Source organism: Venturia canescens, chromosome 4 (assembly GCF_019457755.1).
Source record: "Venturia canescens isolate UGA chromosome 4, ASM1945775v1, whole genome shotgun sequence".
Taxonomy (NCBI): Eukaryota; Metazoa; Arthropoda; class Insecta; order Hymenoptera; family Ichneumonidae; genus Venturia; species Venturia canescens.
In genome coordinates this window covers 11696252-11716337 of record NC_057424.1, presented here as the reverse complement: position 1 = coordinate 11716337, position 20086 = coordinate 11696252, and the positions used below count along the sequence as shown (strand labels likewise).

At 36.5% G+C, this 20086-nt stretch overlaps 4 protein-coding genes across 12 annotated transcripts; 1 reads left to right on the top strand and 3 right to left on the bottom strand.

The window, feature by feature from the left end:
* Window positions 1-159: 159 nt before the first annotated feature.
* LOC122409640 (BTB/POZ domain-containing protein 2-like) lies at window positions 160-1170 on the bottom strand. The gene has a single exon (XM_043417369.1). It carries the CDS (start codon window positions 1168-1170, stop codon window positions 160-162), a length of 1011 nt encoding a protein of 336 aa, XP_043273304.1.
* Window positions 1171-1626: 456 nt separating this feature from the next.
* Window positions 1627-8609, bottom strand: LOC122409546 (zinc finger C4H2 domain-containing protein). Of its 5 annotated transcripts, XM_043417196.1 has the most exons (8): window positions 8468-8609; window positions 8144-8227; window positions 6670-7080; window positions 5357-6571; window positions 3863-4034; window positions 3578-3759; window positions 2893-3120; window positions 1627-2678 (listed from the first exon to the last, which is right to left on the bottom strand). In XM_043417196.1, the coding sequence occupies exons 4-8, from the start codon at window positions 5413-5415 to the stop codon at window positions 2549-2551; spliced, it is 771 nt and encodes a 256-aa protein (XP_043273131.1). In that variant the 5' UTR covers window positions 5416-6571; window positions 6670-7080; window positions 8144-8227; window positions 8468-8609; the 3' UTR covers window positions 1627-2548. The 5 variants fall into 5 exon arrangements, with proteins under 5 accessions (XP_043273131.1, XP_043273133.1, XP_043273134.1 ...); XM_043417198.1 differs by having other exon boundaries at window positions 2902-3120; window positions 5357-7080; XM_043417199.1 differs by having other exon boundaries at window positions 2893-3105; window positions 5357-7080.
* On the top strand, window positions 8590-14338 carry LOC122409544 (pyrroline-5-carboxylate reductase 2-like). Of its 3 annotated transcripts, XM_043417189.1 has the most exons (8): window positions 8590-8705; window positions 8801-9003; window positions 9896-10079; window positions 10638-10775; window positions 10971-11041; window positions 12776-12946; window positions 13169-13381; window positions 13564-14338. In XM_043417189.1, the coding sequence occupies exons 3-8, from the start codon at window positions 10004-10006 to the stop codon at window positions 13840-13842; spliced, it is 948 nt and encodes a 315-aa protein (XP_043273124.1). In that variant the 5' UTR covers window positions 8590-8705; window positions 8801-9003; window positions 9896-10003; the 3' UTR covers window positions 13843-14338. The 3 variants fall into 3 exon arrangements, with proteins under 3 accessions (XP_043273124.1, XP_043273126.1, XP_043273125.1); XM_043417191.1 differs by lacking the exons at window positions 8590-8705; window positions 8801-9003; window positions 9896-10079 and adding an exon at window positions 10111-10223; XM_043417190.1 differs by lacking the exons at window positions 8590-8705; window positions 8801-9003; window positions 9896-10079 and adding an exon at window positions 10195-10352.
* On the bottom strand, window positions 14339-20031 carry LOC122409540 (uncharacterized). Of its 3 annotated transcripts, none has more exons than XM_043417185.1 (6): window positions 19883-20026; window positions 18451-18499; window positions 18010-18195; window positions 17170-17274; window positions 16520-16729; window positions 14339-15917 (listed from the first exon to the last, which is right to left on the bottom strand). In XM_043417185.1, the coding sequence occupies exons 3-6, from the start codon at window positions 18167-18169 to the stop codon at window positions 15217-15219; spliced, it is 1176 nt and encodes a 391-aa protein (XP_043273120.1). In that variant the 5' UTR covers window positions 18170-18195; window positions 18451-18499; window positions 19883-20026; the 3' UTR covers window positions 14339-15216. The 3 variants fall into 3 exon arrangements, with proteins under 3 accessions (XP_043273120.1, XP_043273119.1, XP_043273121.1); XM_043417184.1 differs by having other exon boundaries at window positions 18451-18569; window positions 19883-20021; XM_043417186.1 differs by lacking the exon at window positions 18451-18499 and having other exon boundaries at window positions 19883-20031.
* Window positions 20032-20086: the final 55 nt, after the last annotated feature.

Here is a 20086-nt window from a genome sequence, read left to right as displayed (position 1 = left end):
ACTCAATAAAAGTGAAAGAAACCAAAGATAGTGGCTAGACAAAAACGATTTTTTTCTAACTCATCACTTACTGTGGAATAAGCGTTTTCAATTTTAACGATTCAGGGATTAAAAGGGAAACATTTTTCAAGGAATTGAAAAAAAAAATCCAATCAATATTCATAATTGGGACGATGATTCACGATGGTGTCTAGAGACACTAGTACGTTTTTTTGAGTGCCGATTATCGTAGCACCCTTTCCGCGCATACCCTTCATCCTCGGAAAAATCAAGTGGTTCGTCTGCAGGTAGTTGTGGGGGTGGTTGATGCAGCGGGTAGTTAGTAGATGTTCGAACCTTCCCAATAGAAAAACCTAGAGGCATGGGTACGCTGTTGGGAGATATGATATTCATGATGATAGCAAGAACTTCATCTTTGTTAAGAATCTCAGCTCTTCCTGGCCCTTTGATAAATTTTTCTGGGGTAAAAGTGAGAAATCGTATTTTGGTGACAAGATCCTCGCTGACCGTTCTCAAATTTTTTTGATCAGTTGGAAGCGATTTTCTTTCACATTCTGCTTTAGACCATACAAGAAGGGCTACGTAGAGATCCTCTTCCGAGTCAATCTTGAGCATCTCTTGGTCAAAGAGAATGGAAACAGTGACCTTTGGAGCACTTATCCAGCTTGGGCCGGTCAATATTTTCTTAGTTTCAAGACATATTAAATTGATACATTTATCAGCAAGTTTTTTGTCTTCAAAGAGTTCAGCAAATTCGTAAATCGCGCACACTTGCTGAGATGATACAATTGTTTGTATAAAAACGCTACATCTTTCAGCAAGATCGAATAGCATGTATTTCTTTGCACAGTAATAAAGATCCCGAGTTGATTCGAAGCAATCAAACTCCAATTCATCGACGTAAATATATTCAAGCATAGTTTTGAAGGTTTCCTTCTTCACCTCTGGTATTCGTATTGGATTATTCTCTTCTAGCGAACATTCAAAAAACATTTTTTCAAACACCGGACTAGAAGCAGCCAAGTAAATCGTATGAGCTTTTATCAACTCCTGGTTCGGTGGTTCACCCACTAGAAATTCGCAGTCGGTCCATCGACGGTTTTGCAACAGATATCGACCTCTCGCTGATAGACCCTTTTTATTTAGTTGCCAATTTACCGGTGAGCACATTTCTACGAATATCTGGGCTTTTTTTTTGTTTCAACGGAATGCACGGGAAGAGTAGCTGACTTGAAAATAATCGTATTGAATGATATAATACTTAGAAATCGATATGAATTGCTAACTCCCGAACAAAACTTTTTGGCCAGCCGATCTTTTGACAATTCTTCTTAATTTTTGTTTTGAGCTGTTTGAGCGCATGATCGCGCTCGATAGAAGAATGTATTATTTTGTTTTAAAAATGGAAATTCAAACGTAACGGCTCATTTGTCACCATGAAAACGAGTTTAGCCTCTCAACTTCGCTTTCTTGATAATCGACGTTGGGACTCTGTTGAATTTGTGGAGGAACAGTTTCAAGAAGTGGATCTACCCCGTAAAGTGAAGTGATTCGAAGCTCGACTAGAAACGCAGAAAATTCATTCGAGCACTTCAGGCTTCTGAAGAAAAAAAATTTCACTCGTTATTTTGTTTTCCTTTGAATATTTTGTTTACTTCTTAATTTAGTTTAAAAAAGTGGTTACAGTGCCGAACGTAATTTGTATCCCCCACTGAAATGGTCTATAGAAATTACACATTTATGGCAATGATGATGATACAATGATCGATAATAACGAAGCTATTCGCAAAATGTGTAAATGAGAAAAATTGCGATGCTTCATTTAGATCGCAGATCACGTCAGATATAAGCATTCAATAATAATAAAGAAAACTTCCATTTCACAGATTAGATAATAAATTTAACAAAAAGTCTTCTCAAGCCGTAAAAATGATTAGTGATTTCATACCGAACGTCGTCGATAGTTCTGGTGAGCGAGTTCCGGAATATACGTTCCCGTAAATATTCCATTAACAACTTTTTTTTAATACAAATTTCTGCCAATAAGTTATCGCTTTCATATCCCCTCTTTATGGGGTTCCGTAGAATTATTTCTATTGAAAATTAAAATCTTGCAGAACCCTTAAGACTTTTCAAGATAGTTCAATTTTTTCAGATTTCTCTCCAGTCGCGAAGTTTTATAATTTTAATTCAATAAAATTTTTCACTATGAAATATGTATAATTCATTATAAAATGAAAATGAACAGAGAGAAGAGAAGGAACACACATGCCCGTTGAGATCGATTGCAAGAATCTCTGTAAGCATGGCGTTCTTTCTTTCGTGAATAGATATTTCCGCACGCGAATTTACCATCACTAGGTAAAAATAGAATGATTCACAAGTACGATAACGTTCGAATACATGATGTCTGGACAAGAATTGCAAATAAAAACGTTTACAAACAATGATGACCGCAATATGCGCTACAACGACATCAATTGAGACGAATAGAAGCCAATATTTAAAATATCGCTCCATCGTTATTATACATTATTTATTTTAACTGCTAATCTTTTTTTTTAGGTTTTTTCGGATTACGCGAACGCGATTTAGCTTTGCATAGTGGACATATTGGTGCATTACGATGTATTTGTTGATGACACGAGAGACATGATTTCATTGGTGGCGGTTGTTGCCTGAAAAACCGAAGAAAATAATATTTCAGTATTTATTCTCGTTTGACGCGTTCCGGGGCATTATTATACCAAGCAGACTCGAATTTTTTACTCAGCGATTAATCACATGTTTATAGCTAGGTTTGTATAATAATTATTAATTAGCGAATGTATAATGGTGCCCTCGAAACGCAAATGATACTTGCCAAGAATATAATGAGAAATCGAGATATACCAGTGGTACCTGAATGTTGGAGCAGGCGGACCAGTTGCAGGGGGTAAAGGTCTTGGCTCCGGTTTACTAGGACCCTGGAGCGGTTGGGGAGCTAAAAATGGTGTCGAACCTCCCGGATGACCGGGATGTCCGTGCAAACCAAGTGGTTGCATTAAATCCTCACCTCGTACCTCTACCCTCCATTCAGCCTTTTGCAACGGCCGATCGAAGTAACTGCGAGCAAACCGTCTACGCGATAATTAATTTTTTTCTTTAATTACATTCAAGACGTGGGTTTTTTTATAGAAAGAATACCATTCATAATTTCAACGTGAAACTATAATTATGATGGTGGCGTTTGCAGGAATGGAACAAATTTTTTCGCTGCCCAACCCCTTAAGAATTCAGGCATTTACCGAAATCAAACAGTATTCAGTCAAATTGTCAGTCGAGTATGTCCTATCGATTTGTTTTTTAATTGCTTTAAAATGTTACACAACTGGAATATGGCAAAACGTTCATTGTTGAAAAAATGTTCATGGTCTTTCTGTACAAATTTATTATCAAACCATGAGTGTTGCCTTTGTTGTGATATTGCAAATCTTGCTCACAATTTATTTTATTCTATCTTCAGAAATAAGTCAGGGAAGAAGTTTCAATGCATTCCAATACTGCAAACGCAGCATCATCGGTGGAGATCACTTACTCTGGTGATATAAGATCTGTTTCAGTCTCATATAATTCTGGCAATCTTTCAAGGCCTAAATACTCTCTGCGCATTCTATCGATATCGTGCTTCAATGGTTGATACTCATTATTATGTATCAATTTTGCATGTTCCCTTGCACGATTACGCGCTTCCTCAGCCTGTTTTATCACAGATTCCATCTGAAAAAATGTTTGATAGATTAATATCGAAGTTGCATTATATCGGAGCCACAAAGTATTTGTTAGAATTGAAGAAAAACATTGCTCGGAGGCATATACTCACTGCATTTATGTCTGCGTGTATTTGCCTCAGCTCTTCAACGTGAGCCATTTTTTCTTGCATAAGCAAATCCATCTCCTGCTTATATTCCGTCAAACATTTGTCCTCTTGTTCGGTCTGTTCGACTTCTTGAATAATTCTTTGCTTCATTTTTTCTAATTGGAGAGTTTTTGATCTGTTTGTAAAGTTGGAAAGGAATTTTACTTTTTATGCATTTTTGATAGAAAACAATTAGGGGTCGATGATACATCGGAAGTGAAATATTAGATAAACTACATGATTTTTCAAAAACTTATAAATCACAATTCATCTCTTACAATTCATGTATACTGCAATATATCTTGGTAATATTACTCCAGTTTTATCATTTGAAGGCCTAAAATCTTGGTTTGTCAAAATGCTAAGAATTTGTCTGCATAATTTACTTCTCGGACCTTTGAACTAGTAAGAGCTGATGAAACTTCTAGACTTCTATCGAAGTGTACATTGCATGTACAAAACATTTGAATGCATAGTTTCACATGCTTGACACGTTGCTTCAGCTGTTCATATTTGTCTCAAAAACTCTGAAAGAGGTAAATCTATTTTGGATGTATAGAACTATTCTTGGAGAGGGGAATACAGACTGCTGCATCCAGCGAGTAAATCCTCCTTAGTGTCTTGATTTTAATAGCCCAGACATTATGCTGTTGAAGTTTAATCATTGAAACATAATAAAAATGTTTTGTATGAATCTTTCTTCATTTCATCTTTGCTATTGGTCAAGATTTTTTCTTCCTTTTTATTCAAACTGCAAAGTGGGATTAATTTCTAGTTATGTGTGGTGTTGGTGGGGAAATTAAAGAATTTTGGCAGATCATCTGAATGAAAATACAATTTCCAATGGAACACAATTATAGGAAATTTGGGTCATATTATAGGAAATCATTTCATCTCAATGGAAGATCGAATATTATTCGAAATTAAAGATGATCGAAATATAGTCTGAAAGTTATGTATTCATACTTGGGACGAGTTCGACGAAAAAATCATAAAATGAAAAAACTCTCGCTCGTATCTAACGTTCCGTTTATCCAGCAGGAGACAGGAGACTCGGTCGTTGATTGGAGGTTGGAGTGCAAAACTCAAAATCTCGGGAACGGATGGAGGGGGAGGAGGTGTGAGCTGGAGAGAGACAGAAGAAGACGCTTGCGGATTGCGGAGCATAAACTCGGAAATCAGACGAGAGTTCAATATCTCAGTTTTGTAAAAGATTTTCCCTTACTAATGTTGTCAAATCAACTATTTTCAATAGTTAATTAGCATACTCCCCATTAAGTTAATGAAATTCAATGATTTTGTTATAAAAATCGTAAATATATCTAACGAACACGAAACGGAAAGCAAAAAGTTGAAATATCAAGACAGAGCTAGAATGCGAAACTGCTCAGCAAAATATTTTGCTTAATGATATTTCCGCTTTGAATAATAAATATTTTAAAAACCATCTAAACAAACCTTATATCCTTAAGTGCCTCTAATTTGGCAAAGATGACAGTAGCATCCGCAGTCGACATTGTATTTGAGATATTTATTTCGCCGTTTGTTCTTTATGATTTCTTAAATGTTGATTTTCGATTCGCACAGCCGAAAATGTCTTTTAGTATTACGAATTTGACAAAGAACAAAATTCCGTAGCTATGTTAACGATTTTTAATTACAGTTTAAGCGACAAAATTAATAAACAGCATCTCCACGTACTCCTCTAAATTCCGCCATGGACCGATGACAAACGTACGAGACGGCAGTTTTTTCTTCTCTCCTGCTCGTGTCAAACCCACTATGAAAATCAAATACTACACGAAATTTTTTCATATTCTTTCAATAACACATCCTCCGTTTAACGCACTTTGTTTAATTCTACAATGCATTGTTCAATAATTTTCCGTTTCACTGTTTGACTATTACGAATTTTATTAAATCCGAAATGATGAAAACTATGTTTTCGTCTCTGACGTGCGTTCTGTACTGCATCAGTAAACCAATGGAATACACGCGTCGCGATGTTGAATTTAGTCGATGGAATGAAGTACACTCGCTCCAACTCGCTCGCTCGAAGGGTTCAGAAACTCTACCAACACCATCAACACTCTCTTAGTAATGCAACATCATATATATGAACTCACACACAAACATGAGTTCGATACTTTACGGCACCTTTACGGCATTTACGGCTTTAGGAAGCTGCTGCGTGAAGGTTCACCAAACGCACACAACAAGAATTCTCCTTGTTTGAACAGCGTTGTGCGGCGACCCCAAATACACGCAAGTTCAGTGGCGGCGACGCCACTGCTAGAACCTCACCATGATTGATAACTCAGCAACGTAAGGTACAGTAGAAACTTGATTATCGTTGGAGGTAAAAATCCAATGATATATTGGAAATCTATTTTTCATGAAGAACGGATATATAATACTTTGTTCAAAATTTATTGTTCGATATTCGTTCAATTCGCAAAGTGAATCAGACTTTCTTTTTAATTTGCTGTCTAAAGAAAAAATTTCTTCATTTTTATATTTTCTAAAATGATTAAGGTCTTCATGAAAATTCACAAAAAAACGAATGTAGAAACGCGAATTGTTGCATGTTCTTTTGTTCATACAGATGAGAATAACGGCGTGTAACTGTAAATACGTTTGCGGAATAACGTTCCGAAATCCTTGAATATATACCTGAAACATCGTTATTGGAGAATACGATTCGTCATGTTAGTTATTGTTTATTGTCCTTATATAAAAGATACTCGCCAACAATATTCTTGAATACAAACCTCATACTTTTTGCCAGAGAAATCTTCGTAACAGTGTAACCTTCAAAAAATCTGTTCACTTCACTTTATCCTTCAATACTACAACGAGATCGTAGCCATTTCATTTTTTTCTCGTAACTCTTGTGCTGTGCTTTTGTCATGTTTTTTCAAATACTTTTGAAAATTTTGAAGAAGAACGAAAGGAATTGTGAACAAGTGAAAGTGAGCTTCGTAAGCGGAAAGAATTGTTAGTGCTCGTGAGAACATTCGAGGCGTTTTCGATCCCTTTGTACAGTTTACATTAGTGTTGATTCTAATTCCCTCAGACAGTTTCGCTCATGCTTTGTTTCTTTTCGTTATAAATTTTGTCCTGTGTGCACGATGCTCTCGAGAATTTGTATGCCCAAGTTTTTGAACTCATTGGTAACGATTCTGGATTGAAAAATTGAAAGTAAGCCGAATCTTTCGCCTGATATTATGCTTTGTTCGCATGGAAACAATGGCGTCTGTTTTTTTCTTGGAAAGAATCATGGGACGTAAAATCTTGAAGGAACAATGAAAAAAATGCGAAATGCAAGGGTCAATGGAAATCCCATCCTACATTAAAGATTTGACCCAAAGCAGGATTTACTCGAATTAGTCACGAACGATAATCGAAAAAGAAATGATATTAGCACACGAGTTGCATCGGTGTTTCGCGAGGGCCGAAGCACGTGCGATTCAGCGACAACGTAGAACGTGTTTTCGCCCCACCATTCCTTCTCGAGAACGATATAATCATATCGCTGAGCGATCCGAATAAAAAATAATATTGCTATTAAAAGAATAATGGCGCCAGCATCGTGATAAATAGATTATTAAATAAACAAACAGAGCAAATATACATGTGTTCGAAAACGACTACTCATAATACTCTACAAACGCGACGGATTCGAAATATACGCGTTGAATATATTTACGGTCGCTTTTATGTTGACACTAAGTTTGATAAGTTTGATGTATGGTTAGCTTACATTTCACAATAAATAAGCGTGTATTGTAAAATGGCTATAAATCTAACATTCGCGTTTCAACAGATTTTACGTGAGACTCTCACATTCGAGCTAATTCCTCATTACGATGTAGCCTAAACCAGATATCACACGATCTCTGCATTTTTTTTACGATTCGCGACCTATTCGAGTTACATTATTTCGGGTTGAACCAGCGAGGGTCAGCCGGTCAAATTGCGCTTATAAATTTAAGTTCGAAAAATCGTCCCGTGATCCCGAAACCACAAATCAGCGAATTCTTCTTTTCAATTAACCCTTATTCAATGATAAAACTTTTGGTAATTATCAAAATCCAAAAATTCTTTATATATAATTGAAAAATGAAGGAATTGATTTATTAATTCTATGCACAAAGGCATGGCATGAAAATCACAAACGATGAGAACGAAAGAACGAAAAAATAATGAAAAATTAGAAAAATGTTAGCTTTTACTCTACCATACCATGAAGTTCATTGCTGAATCCTCATTGTTGAACGTTTACTGCAGACGATCGCTCAAAATCGACCTTAAATCGCACTTGGCCCACTTTGAATTGTTCGATCCCAAAACAAGATAAAAATGTAGAACTTCAATGTTATGCAATATATTTCAAAATACGAAAGCTTTTTCAGTTCTTTTCTCTCTAAGTTTCCGAGTCGTAGCTCAATATTTAAGCGATTGTCGTAAAAGAGCATGGCGAGAAGTGAAACTTCGAATGAAAATATAATTTCACTCTAAACGTTTTTGACACTTTTGAAATTCAATCCGGGAATCAGTTCGACTCACTTGCGATTCAGTTTTGTATTTATTTCCACCCAAACAAATGGAATTTTCGCTCATCAACATTTTCGTCTTGGTCCACGAGCTTTTCCCTTCTTCGCTCAGCCGGCGATCCAACGACTAATTCGGTAGAACCGCCGCTATATAAATAAGAAGAAAAAATCTACGATCTTCTGTGGACCACACTCAACAAAGCAGACACGTGACAAACGAAATATCCGTCATCAGTGGAAAGATTCCATCGGTATGATCCCCAGATAAGGCGCGTTCGTTATCACTCTATAAAAAGTATGGACTGTTGAATTATTCGTCACACTCTTGTCTGCGCAACGTTCCAAGGAGCACTACGCGTGTCGAGAACCTTCAACGTGATTCTGCACCCTCATCGGTCACGTATGGGTCATGTTCATCGACCGACCATTCGATCGCCAATAGAGAATCATCAAGCTGAAGAAAGTCCTGACAAAAAGACGAGGAGCCATTGCCACAATCAATTGCCGCAACTCCAACGCCGATTCCGACGAATTTTATTCTTCGTTCCCGTAAGCTTTGCACAATTATCACTCCATTTATTCCTGTCATAGGAACAATACCACGATCGCTATCGAAATTTCAGTTTGTTCATTCTCCTCAAGAAAAACACGATTTGGGTCGACAATCTGTATGCAGAGCCAAAGTCGTCTCGGATCTTTTCGTTCGTTGCAGAGGAAATTCAATTACTAAACTTTAGAGTAGCTGCATATTTTTTTACGCATTTATTTTGTTCGCACAGTGGGGAGTGTCAATGTTGTCGTCGCAGAAAAAAACTTGCTACGTGCGCGTTGACTTTTAACCTTGAAAGGACGGATCTGGTCGAAATATCGAGCACTATAGTTTGGTCGGGCACTCCACTTTTGAAAAATTCATCGATGTAATAATCGATATAGAAATCCCGGTCCTTAAAAGGTTAAAGGAACAATCATTCTGACGTTCACGAAGCTGCCAAAAATATATATTCGATTTTCTCCCATTTCTTAACATAAATTAACAGGTGACATGCACCAATTTTCCGAATATTCTGGAAGTCAATTTGCCTTTTTGATTCTACCGTCAATTCAGTACCAAATTGCTGCTAAATTGTAATTCGATTTTCAATTTTCTTTGACGCTGAAAAGCGAGTTTAATATCTTGAAATATATTATTTATAACTGATGTTATCGTTGGTACAAAATTGAGGACTCTAATTCTGACAATTTCACTGTCCAGAAAGACTGTTTTGAAAAAATTCAGGATTTCGTTGAAAAAAATTACTGGATTGAATCAGCAAAATAATGAAACAGCGTTTCATTAGAGAAAAATTTTTAAAAATATCTCGAAAACTTATAGGAATCTACGTTCGTTTGAACGAATCAATATTCTTAAATCCACGTTTGATTTCTCACGATTTGATTGCAGATACCCTCGGTCAGCTGAGCCAAACCGCGAGCATTTGGACCTGAGATTTTTCTCCCCGTCTTGAGGAATATCGATCGGGTGAAACCGCGTCGATAAGAAGATACAAAGATGACGGTTGGACTTAGAACTGTGGGGTTAATGAAGATAACCCGGAGCCTCCGGCGTCGTCTTAATGAGAGAATGGGTAAGAGAACAAAAACACTCGCTTTGCATAACGATTATTTCGGTTTTTTTTCTTCGATTTCGTTAAATTTTTACTCGAATTGGATGCTGCACGATTCAGCATGGACACTCGCACCAGTTCGACTTTAACGATCAATCGAAAAGCGTAAGCGTGTGTCAGAAGTGCAACTCTTGCATCATTCGAAAGAAAATCACTTTGTGTTCGCTACTCAAAACGTTTTCAGCCAAATTTATGATCAAAAGATTGTTCGTTGCCACGTTGAAACGCACAGTGGTATAAATAATTCAAAGTTAACAGCCCTCGAATCGTATGTTATCTCGGCTCGAGACTTTTGCGTGTATAAGACGAAAAATGAAGGGAGTGCGAGAGCACATTACACTCAGTTGAATCACACGTGTACCGGGGTTAAATCAAAGTGCTCGAAAGCGTGTAAATTGTCGAGAAAAATCTTTAGTGTCGCCAAAAATGCTGCAATTCGAACAATTATTTGATTTGAAATAAATCGATCATTTTTATGAAATTGGACCCTGATTTTACTCTTTTTCTTGCCAATCTTAGTTAGCGACGATTTACTTGCCGATGGGCAGGAAAAAGTCCGGCGAATTCCCCTCGACGTCGATACCAACATGTTGAAAATTGGATTCCTGGGGGGTGGAAAAATGGCCCAAGCCCTTGCGAAGGGCTTCATCGCTGCCGGTACGTCAATCTGTTTCGTTGCAATTTTCCATTTTTTCTGAAATGATTTATTCTAAACCGAAGAAAAAAAAAACAAAAATGTAAAACATAATTAAATTATTTTTTTGATAAATCGAAATTCAGTTGAAATCGAAGTGCGAAAAAAATGTGTGATCCCTCGAAATTTTTCGAATTTATTGATCTTATGCTCTTCAGGACTGAGCAAGGGTGAAATGATCCTGGCCAGTTGCCTACCGAGTGATAAGGGTAGCATCGATGCCTTCGGGGTAAGTTGAAACTGACTTTTTCTTTTTTTCGTCATCTCATTCGACGAGTGCATTTCTCGCAGGATTTTGGAAGCGTCACTGTGACGAAAAAAATCAATTTTTTTATAAACAGTTTGCAATTGCAAAACACATGAAAGAACTTTGAGAACAATTTTGTGAGGATTTATTCACATATTTGAATAAATCAAACGTTGGGTTTGGTAATACAATGAAATGTCATTCAATAATTCAAATTTCAATCGTTTCATCAAAATACATTTTGGGAATTCAAGGAATAATTTATTCTCAGAAAAAAATGTCCAATCACACGGAACGTTGAAACCAATCGATTGGCTTAACGCGGAAATGCTCGATTATTGATGAAACTACATTATTTTATCAGATACTTTTTCAAATATGAAACTTCAAAAATGAGTAGCACGTGACAATAAAGGATATTGATATCAGATAAGATACGCACTCATGCAATTGCCATTGCTCTCATTTTCTACCAAAAAAAAAATCTATTTCGCTGATGAAGAAAACTATTTAATCGGCGCCGTTTCCACTTCAAGTACTTCAAGTCACTCAATAATTTGCGGTACTGCGGTAAGCTCCTCACTAGCTCGTCCTAAAATTGCGTTGTACGAACATGCTGAATGAACGCGACGACAACAAACGATAAGAGAGGTCGTGAAAAAAAAATTCCATGGCAAATATTGACACTTTACGTGTAACTAAAAATATCCATTCGAATCTATAAGCATACAATGCGATATTATCGCTGATTCTATAAACGTCATTTTTAAATGAAACTTTCGTAAGAAAAATGTCTAAACTCTAAATACCTTGGGATTTATCTGCGTAAAAAATAATTAAGTTGCTTTCACAGGTTTTTATTTAGTTTTCCATTGTCTAATTTTTTCTCAAAAAGAGGGAAACCAAAATGTTTTTTGGTTGAAACTAAACTCTATTTTTCGTTCGCGCAATTGCTTTGAGTGTGAACTAGTTTATTTCATTGATTTTCGCGTGCTCGTGGATTATTTTAGCTGCACTAAAACTTCGTTGGTTCTACCAGCAGCTTGTTTCAGTACTCAAATTGTTTGATTTCATCCCAGACACACTTTGTTGCCCTTAACTTGTCGGTGGATTTTTGTACTGAGAACTCTCAGCTCAGTCATGTTACGGTCCATGCGTTCGAAGAAGAGCCGACGAAAAGATAATACAGCGAGAATCTAGTCTTTGAAAAGTATTCTTGAAAGTGACTCTGAAAAGTTCAACGTTCAAGAAAGAACGGGATAGAATCTAAGTTTCGTAAACAACTAGCCATGTGCCCAACGCAGCGGAGTCTTTGTCGGTGTTGGAAAAAAAAGATTTTGTAGAAAAATTTCCGTCACGCGCCTTCTAATCGTACGTGGTGGACGCAAACAAACAAACATTGATAATTGAAACTAAGTTAAACAGACGTATCTAGAGGCAGGTAAACGAATTTTGTTGTGCGATAAGGCCGATAAGGAGGCGTCTGATTGCTATCACTAACAACAAAAACCTGTTTACGGCAGCGAATGAGACCGTCGCTAAGTACCGATGTATACCTTGATTACGGTGTATCGACATTCGATCGATTTTTCGTTCGAGCACAGGGCTCGTCGCGAGTAGACTGATCGGAATCTACGATAGGGATTTCGAATCTCAATATCGTTTCGATGAATTTATTGTGACCCTTGATTATTATTTTATTATTTTTCCGTATAGGAAATGGGCTCAAATACCGTTTTTGCCAGTGAGCCAGTCGTCGATCACTCCGATGTCGTAATTATTTCTGTCAAACCTCAGGTCGTACCGAAAATATTGCCTGAGGTGAAGGATCCATCGAAACTTGTACTTTCCATTGCTATGGGAATATCTTTAGAAACTCTCGAAAAGGTACGCTCCATTTAGATCAATGTTCGTTCACTCTCGCGTCACGAGATTTTCTCACGTTTCAGAATCTGCTGAATTTGAGAGAGGGAGAACTCGCTCGAAATATTTTTCAAGAGCAAAAAACAATTTTCAAACTTTCCGATCAAAAATCGAGTCAGGAAATCCCGAAAAAATATTCGACATTTTTAAATCTCTTTTGTTTCAATGTTTATTCGTGCGTTTCAGGGACTTCCGGAAGGAACGCCGGTAGTCAGAGTAATGCCGAATACGCCGGCTCTGGTGGGACAAGGGGCGACAGTTTTTGCTCGTGGTAAAAACGCGGGGGACAAAGAAGCAGAAGTGACGGAAAAACTGTTCTCAGCTGTTGGACTTTGTGAGGAAGTTGACGAGAACGTGATCGACCCGGTCACAGCACTCGCTGGCTCCGGCCCGGCTTATGTAATTATTAGATCACGTTCCTCGCGTTTTACTATCCCCATTGCTTTTACGAGGAGCAAGAAAAAAAACAGATTTTCTGCTTAAAAACTTTAAATATTAAAAAAAAACAATATATATTCAAGAATCACAAGCAAGAGTCTGTTCGTTTCATTCGGATGTGCAATTATTCGTACATTTCACAGGTTTATATGATGATAGAAGCGCTTGGTGACGGTGGCGTAAAGATGGGACTTCCGAGACAGCTCGCTTACAAACTGGCAGCTCAGACGGTTTTAGGAGCTGGCAGCATGGTTCGAGAGACCGGTACTCATCCGGCGCAGCTAAAAGACGACGTAGCGTCACCAGCCGGCTCAACAATCACAGCGATACATCATCTGGAGAAGCACGGATTTAGGTCGAGCGTTATCGGTGCAATTGAAGCTGCGACGTTACGCTGTCGCGAATTCAGTAAGAAAAGTTGAACGGAAAGTCGACTCTGAAGCAGCTAATCCTTGACTCAATGTAGTTTTTAAATTTCTATTTCATTTTACATTCGTAGTCAAAAAAATAATGTAATTGTCAGTTTTTCATCGATTCAAAACTCATAATTGATCGGCTATAAAATGGTATTGCAGTTGAGAATTTCTGTTGAAGACAGAAACAATTTCTTGGACCAACATGAAATTCGATACCAATGAATGACGTGAAAAATTTGTGTCGAATGCATTTTCATTTGGAACACAGAACGTCTACTGCAGAATCAAAATTTTAAGTTTTTTTTTATAATGAAACTGTTCAGTGCTAAAAACCTTGAGATCATTGAACCTATAAATATTAATTTGTCTCTAATGAAAACTGGGAGCAGCCGAATGAAAACTATGCACTGTGAGCGTTACGAATAGTCAACCTTCGAAATGGTGGTATGAGATAAAAGTTAAAAAAAAAACTAAAAAACATTGTATCGTCGTATACGAATAATTAGTCGTAATTGCTTTATTGGGGAATAATATGAACAGATTTGTCATTCGTGCACTGCCGAAATGCCTGCTTAAAGAATATTTTCTAGTCGACAAGTGAGCGGCATTGACCTGGCGTGAAAAAAAGAACTGAAGGCGATTAGTATAGAAGATATAGAACGCATAGTCAAGTACAATCTAATCATACTTTATGTTGTGTATTATATACTCCTCAATGACACAAATCTCTTCAAACCTGCGAGTATAGTAAAAAAAGGGGAAGGGGGGGGGGGGAAGTTAATTAAAAGGAATAAAAATAAAATCACACACACATTGTATATATAAAACAAAAAGAGCAAATACTGCTGCGGAGTTTGACAAATAAAATTCGATTTAAAATAGTCCAATTTGAGTGTTAGAAAATGAAGATATTTCAACACGTTTCCAAATTCAACATCTTGTCTACAGTAAAACTTAAAAGTTTTAATACGCTCGACGTAATATCTTTTGTTCGTTTTCTGTGTTAACCATCCTTATTTTTTTTTTTTTCGTCACTGTAAAACGAATAAAATGTCAGCTAAAACTTCAGAATTTCGAATGTAATTTTGAAAGTTCGCAGATAAATGGATGTCTTCGAAATTTCAAAAGTTTCAGGAAACTCATACTCTTCGTTCGCTTCAACATACGATCGTTAATATAAGCTTTCAGCGTGTGCGTCACTCGTTTTTATCGCGTATTCGCAATTCAATCAATCTCTCTCTCTTTCTTCCGTGCGTACTTTCGTTAGATATTCTTACGCACACCGTCTCGGCAACATGACTGATGATGAAAAAAAAGTATCCACGATCCTTCGAATACTATAATATGAAAGTATGCTCGAAAGAGCAAGAAATCACGTATTCACGGCTTATTGCCCTTATTACTGTAACTCGATGAATGGGCTGTCTTGTTCTTGTCTTCGACGGTTTTGAAACCGAGATTAAACTCAGTCTTGAATATGCGCCTGTAGTAGCTCTCCTTGACAATGTCACTCGGCGGTACACCCGTTTCTTCGCATTTTTTCACGTATAATTTGTGCAAAGCGGCGATACTTAGATTCGCATCCAAGTATCTTTTGCCAGTGTGATCCTTCGTGTTTGAAACTTTTTCAGCAGGGAATGACTTGATGTGCTCACGAACGAGCTCCCTCACGGCGTCGGGCTTTTTTGATTTTGGAGTGTGTCTGCCACGCTGATCCGGCCCGATTATGCCTCCGGGTGATGTTCTCTTTTTATCCATGGCAATTCGAACGAGCTTTTCCGATATTGAAAATGTGTTGAGGAACATTGGTTTGCAAACTGTTATGAAATCTCCCTGAATCAGCAACGAATAAGTGAACGTTACTTGTCGTCGAGTCTCTGACTTCACATCCGCACGGGCACGTGAACGCTGCTTCGCTGATTCCTTCACCAAAAGTGCGATGTATTGTCTTCGCTGCTCCCAGGTGCAAGTCTTCCAAAACACCTCGTGTAACTCCCGTCTAGCCTCTGGACCTATCTTGTCGCCGCAACGCATCCGGCAATCGCACACTGGTCCAACTACTTTTGCTGGTACTATTTTGCCTGGAAGTAGATACGTTTGTAAGGAAAATATATAAAGAGGAAATAAAAATAAATAAAAATGAAGTGATTGATTCGTTTTTTTTTCAATAATTTTTATAAGAGACTGAAGAAAACGTATAGGCACGTAAAAAAAATCCATTGAATAATTGAAATAAATGCAAAAAAAATTAACATCTCTCTACTATGAATTAGAAAAAAAATCAAGGAATGGTACAGATTTGGAAACAAAAGATCGGAAAGCAGTCTAAGAATTGTTTTATCTCTTCTTGTAAAAAAAAAAAATTGAAAATGAATATAAACAGCTCATTCTAGATGACTGAAAAATTTAATATTTAACGAATTGCTGAATAGAGTTCAACTGATGCCATCTATTGTCAAAAGGTAATATTGAGAGAAACGCACAATTCCATTTTGGGTATCTCTTGACACATTGCCGAGAAGTTACTTTTAGACGTAGCAATTGAATGATTCAATTCATTATACGTATATTTCATGTCAATTTGGAACATTTCAAGGATCTATGAAAATCTATTTTCATGGATTGTAGTCATGATCTGCAAACGGTCCGTCAACGTATATCGCCAGAGTAAAGTAAATTCTACCTCCAACTCCCACGTATGCTTCCCCACGTAATCGAGCATTTTTCTTCACGTTAACTTTCCATTTCTCAGGCTGTTTTGAACGATTTACAGGCTCGTGGTGATCATCATCGGTTTTTGCCTTTTTTGCTGGTTTCGGCTTTGTCACAACGGTTGATGTTCCTTGAGACGTTTGAGGAACACTGGGTGGCGGTTGTTCTGGGGCACATCCAGCTATAGGTATAAGAGTGTAAATTACAATTGGCTGGATGAGCTAAGGAACCAAATCTATTGTATGTCCAACGAAAATCATTTCCTCTCACATACATGATCGAATAACAATTAATTCGATGAATGAATATTCAATGTCAAATATGATAAAAATCACTAGATTGATTACGCATCAATGAAACATGAGTAAACTGAAAAAATATTAACATGGCCCAATATCCTTTGAACAAAAATTTTTTATATTTTTTTCAGTTTATATATCTCAGTCAAACATAAATGCTATACGCAACAATTTTCTCAACTGCCAGGTTTAACGTTATAAAACATTAATTTTACTCAAAATGTAAGCATACGATCGATTTTATAAAACTGTAAACTTCCTTACAGGAAGGGAAAGAAAAAATGTACACTTCAAATTTGTAAAATCAGTATCTAAAACTGACCTTCTGGTTGAGCTGGCGGTGCTTGTGGGTTGTTGAAAACTTCAGAGCTTTCTCTCCACCAGTGTGCAGCAGTTGGCATCTCTGGCATATTGTTTCCATTATTGACTGAAAAAAAATTTCTCGTGAAAATGTATGGGTTAGAATTGAAACGAATCATTATTGGACTTATTAACGAATCATTAATGGACTTGAAAATAATTCACACTTTTGTGCAAAACTCATGAGGATTTATAAACTCTCAAAAGATTTTGGTGATCCCCTACAATTTTAGATAAGTTAATGACTTTCAATTTGATCATTTTTGAAAAAGAGTAATTTTTGATAAAATCAAGTCACTGAGATTAAGGTACTTCGTAAAGATTTAAAATATTCAATATTATAACAGCTCAGTTGGTTTTTGTAGAAATTCAATGGAAAACTGAATGTTGTAAACATATTCGTCAAACTTTGAAATTGAGTGAAAAGTTCAACAATAAAACTGATGATCCAGAATCATTAGAAAAACCTCTAAATTCATTATCGTACAGAAGACGAATCTGGGCTCAATATTCAAATGTTTGTGATTTAAAAAAAGTTTGATTATTTACAAGTTTCGTAATGCGTCTCTTATTAACGACAGGTTCCATTTTATTCAGTTAAAGCAGTATTACAAAGTTAAAACTTTTTATGCTAACTTCTCTGTGGTCTTCTATTTGGTTTTAAATGAAAGATCAGCAATGCAGTAATTCTTTTAAAAATATTGAATCTTCAAGTTTCAAGTTTTTTCATTGCATAGCGATGAACTTGCACAGAATTTGAATTACTATGGATACATGCATGCAAAATTTAAACATAACTCACCAATTTCATTTTGGAATTTATAATAGGATGGTTGCATGTGTTGCGGTGGTACTTGAACGCGTCTATCGTCGTAACAAATATTCATGTCTCGTCTATCCATAGAATTATTGGAGACAGTGGGACAAATTCCAGCTATGTCTTGTTGCATTTTTGCGTCCATTCTCTATTGATCATGCTACGATGATCCTTGAATGGTTAAAAAAATAAAAAAGATCACAAATCTCAAATAATAAACAATAACAATGGGGATCCGAAGATTGGTGACAGAACCAGTGGACGAAGAATCGTAATTAAAAATCGTAAAGTAACAAAGGGCTGCGAGTTCGCTCGAGGCTCTAGCGTAACATTTTCGAAGACAAGTGTGAAGATCTTCGAGGCGATTACTTTTTACTTATCGGTATTCACGCCAAGAAACTGTCATAACTTAACTGTTGTACTTACCCCTTCGATGATGATTTACTTTTGACCTCTCAGACGGAGCAACAAAAAACTAGTTGGAAAATAAAAAGATTCTGAACGTAACAAAAATTCAAGGGATGTCGCCACTGTCCTATTCCACGCTTCGTTCCGTATTTATATGAAAAAGTACACAAGAAAAATCATTTCTTTTTTTCACGAAATTTTACTTTTTGTTGACGATACTTTCACGAAGAAATCACCGTTTTTCTCTCTAGGGAATTATCGACTTTTATAAACTCCATAGTGACAATTCTATCTATTCCCAGGTGATAATAATCAGAACGAGGGGCAGGGGGGATGGATTGGGCGTTATTTTGGCACGAGCAGTGTATCCTACACTAAAAAGTGATTAACAAATTGTAGTTCCTTGATAAAAAAAAGCCGCATCTCAAACGCGTTCGGGATGGATTCAACAACATTTTTCCCAACTAACGTTACACATTATGCAATTTAAAAAGCGGCGATGCTTATATAGTTATTGGAATGACGAACGCTGCACAGTACCACACACTATTAATGCAGATACTACCAAACTACCACCTCCACCTGCTACTGACAAGCTTCATAAAGGAGAAAATGTCGACCATGTCGACCCGCCATAGCCGTATTTCTGCCAGAACCTTTCTATGTACAGCGCATGCGCCAGCTAATGAATTATATCCTTTTCTTTGATTTCATGTCGAAACGTGAAGGAAATAAAATGCATTTATTTCTATTATCTTGTTATAAAAATCTTTATAAAATAAATTCTAAAAAAATTGAACACAATTCAAGTAACATTGTTGTCACCGTTAGAAGATAAAAATGCACCCGCTAATTTTTTAATACTGATAACGTAAATTTTTGAGGAATTTATACATATAAATTAATTAAATGAATCATAGTTATGCTTTGTTTCGAATATGGCTTCGTTGCTTGTAATTAATAACATGATACTGGTTTTGATCATAATTATTAATTAAAAGTTCAACAATTCAATCAACAATTTACATTTCAATTCAGTTTTTATTTTGCAAAGGATTAAATACTTATATGAAAAAAAAATGTTGTTTTTTTCATCTTGAAATGGATCTTGAGATGTAGGTGAAAATTCTATAATGATGAAAAACTCAAGTACATTGAACTCTCTTGAGAATATTTACTTTGGTACAAACACGAACATTTTTGGAGCGAGCAATGAGCGAAATGTGTATATATACATTTAACGGACCGAAAACGGTCCACACAAAGGATGTGTACCGTGCATCTCGAGATTTGTAGCTTATTTTTCCAAACGAAGGGTCGCACCATGATTGGTAAAAATTGAAATAAAAAGTATTGAAAGCGGAAAGGAAACAAAGCTTTGCGGACCTTCTAAAATGACAAATTCCTATATTGAGTTGTGATTTGTGATACGGAAAGCAGATATACGTACATTCGAATTAGGTTATGTTAGCGTCCATACATTGTTTTTTTACTAAACGTAGAATTCTAAAAAATTTGAAATCTCATTCCAAAACATAAACGGACCATCGGGTTTTACATTCGTTACCAATATATTATAAGTCTTCAATTTTATGCACTTTTATTGAGTTTAACGAAATTTTTATAAGACTCGGAAATAATCCATGGATAGGAA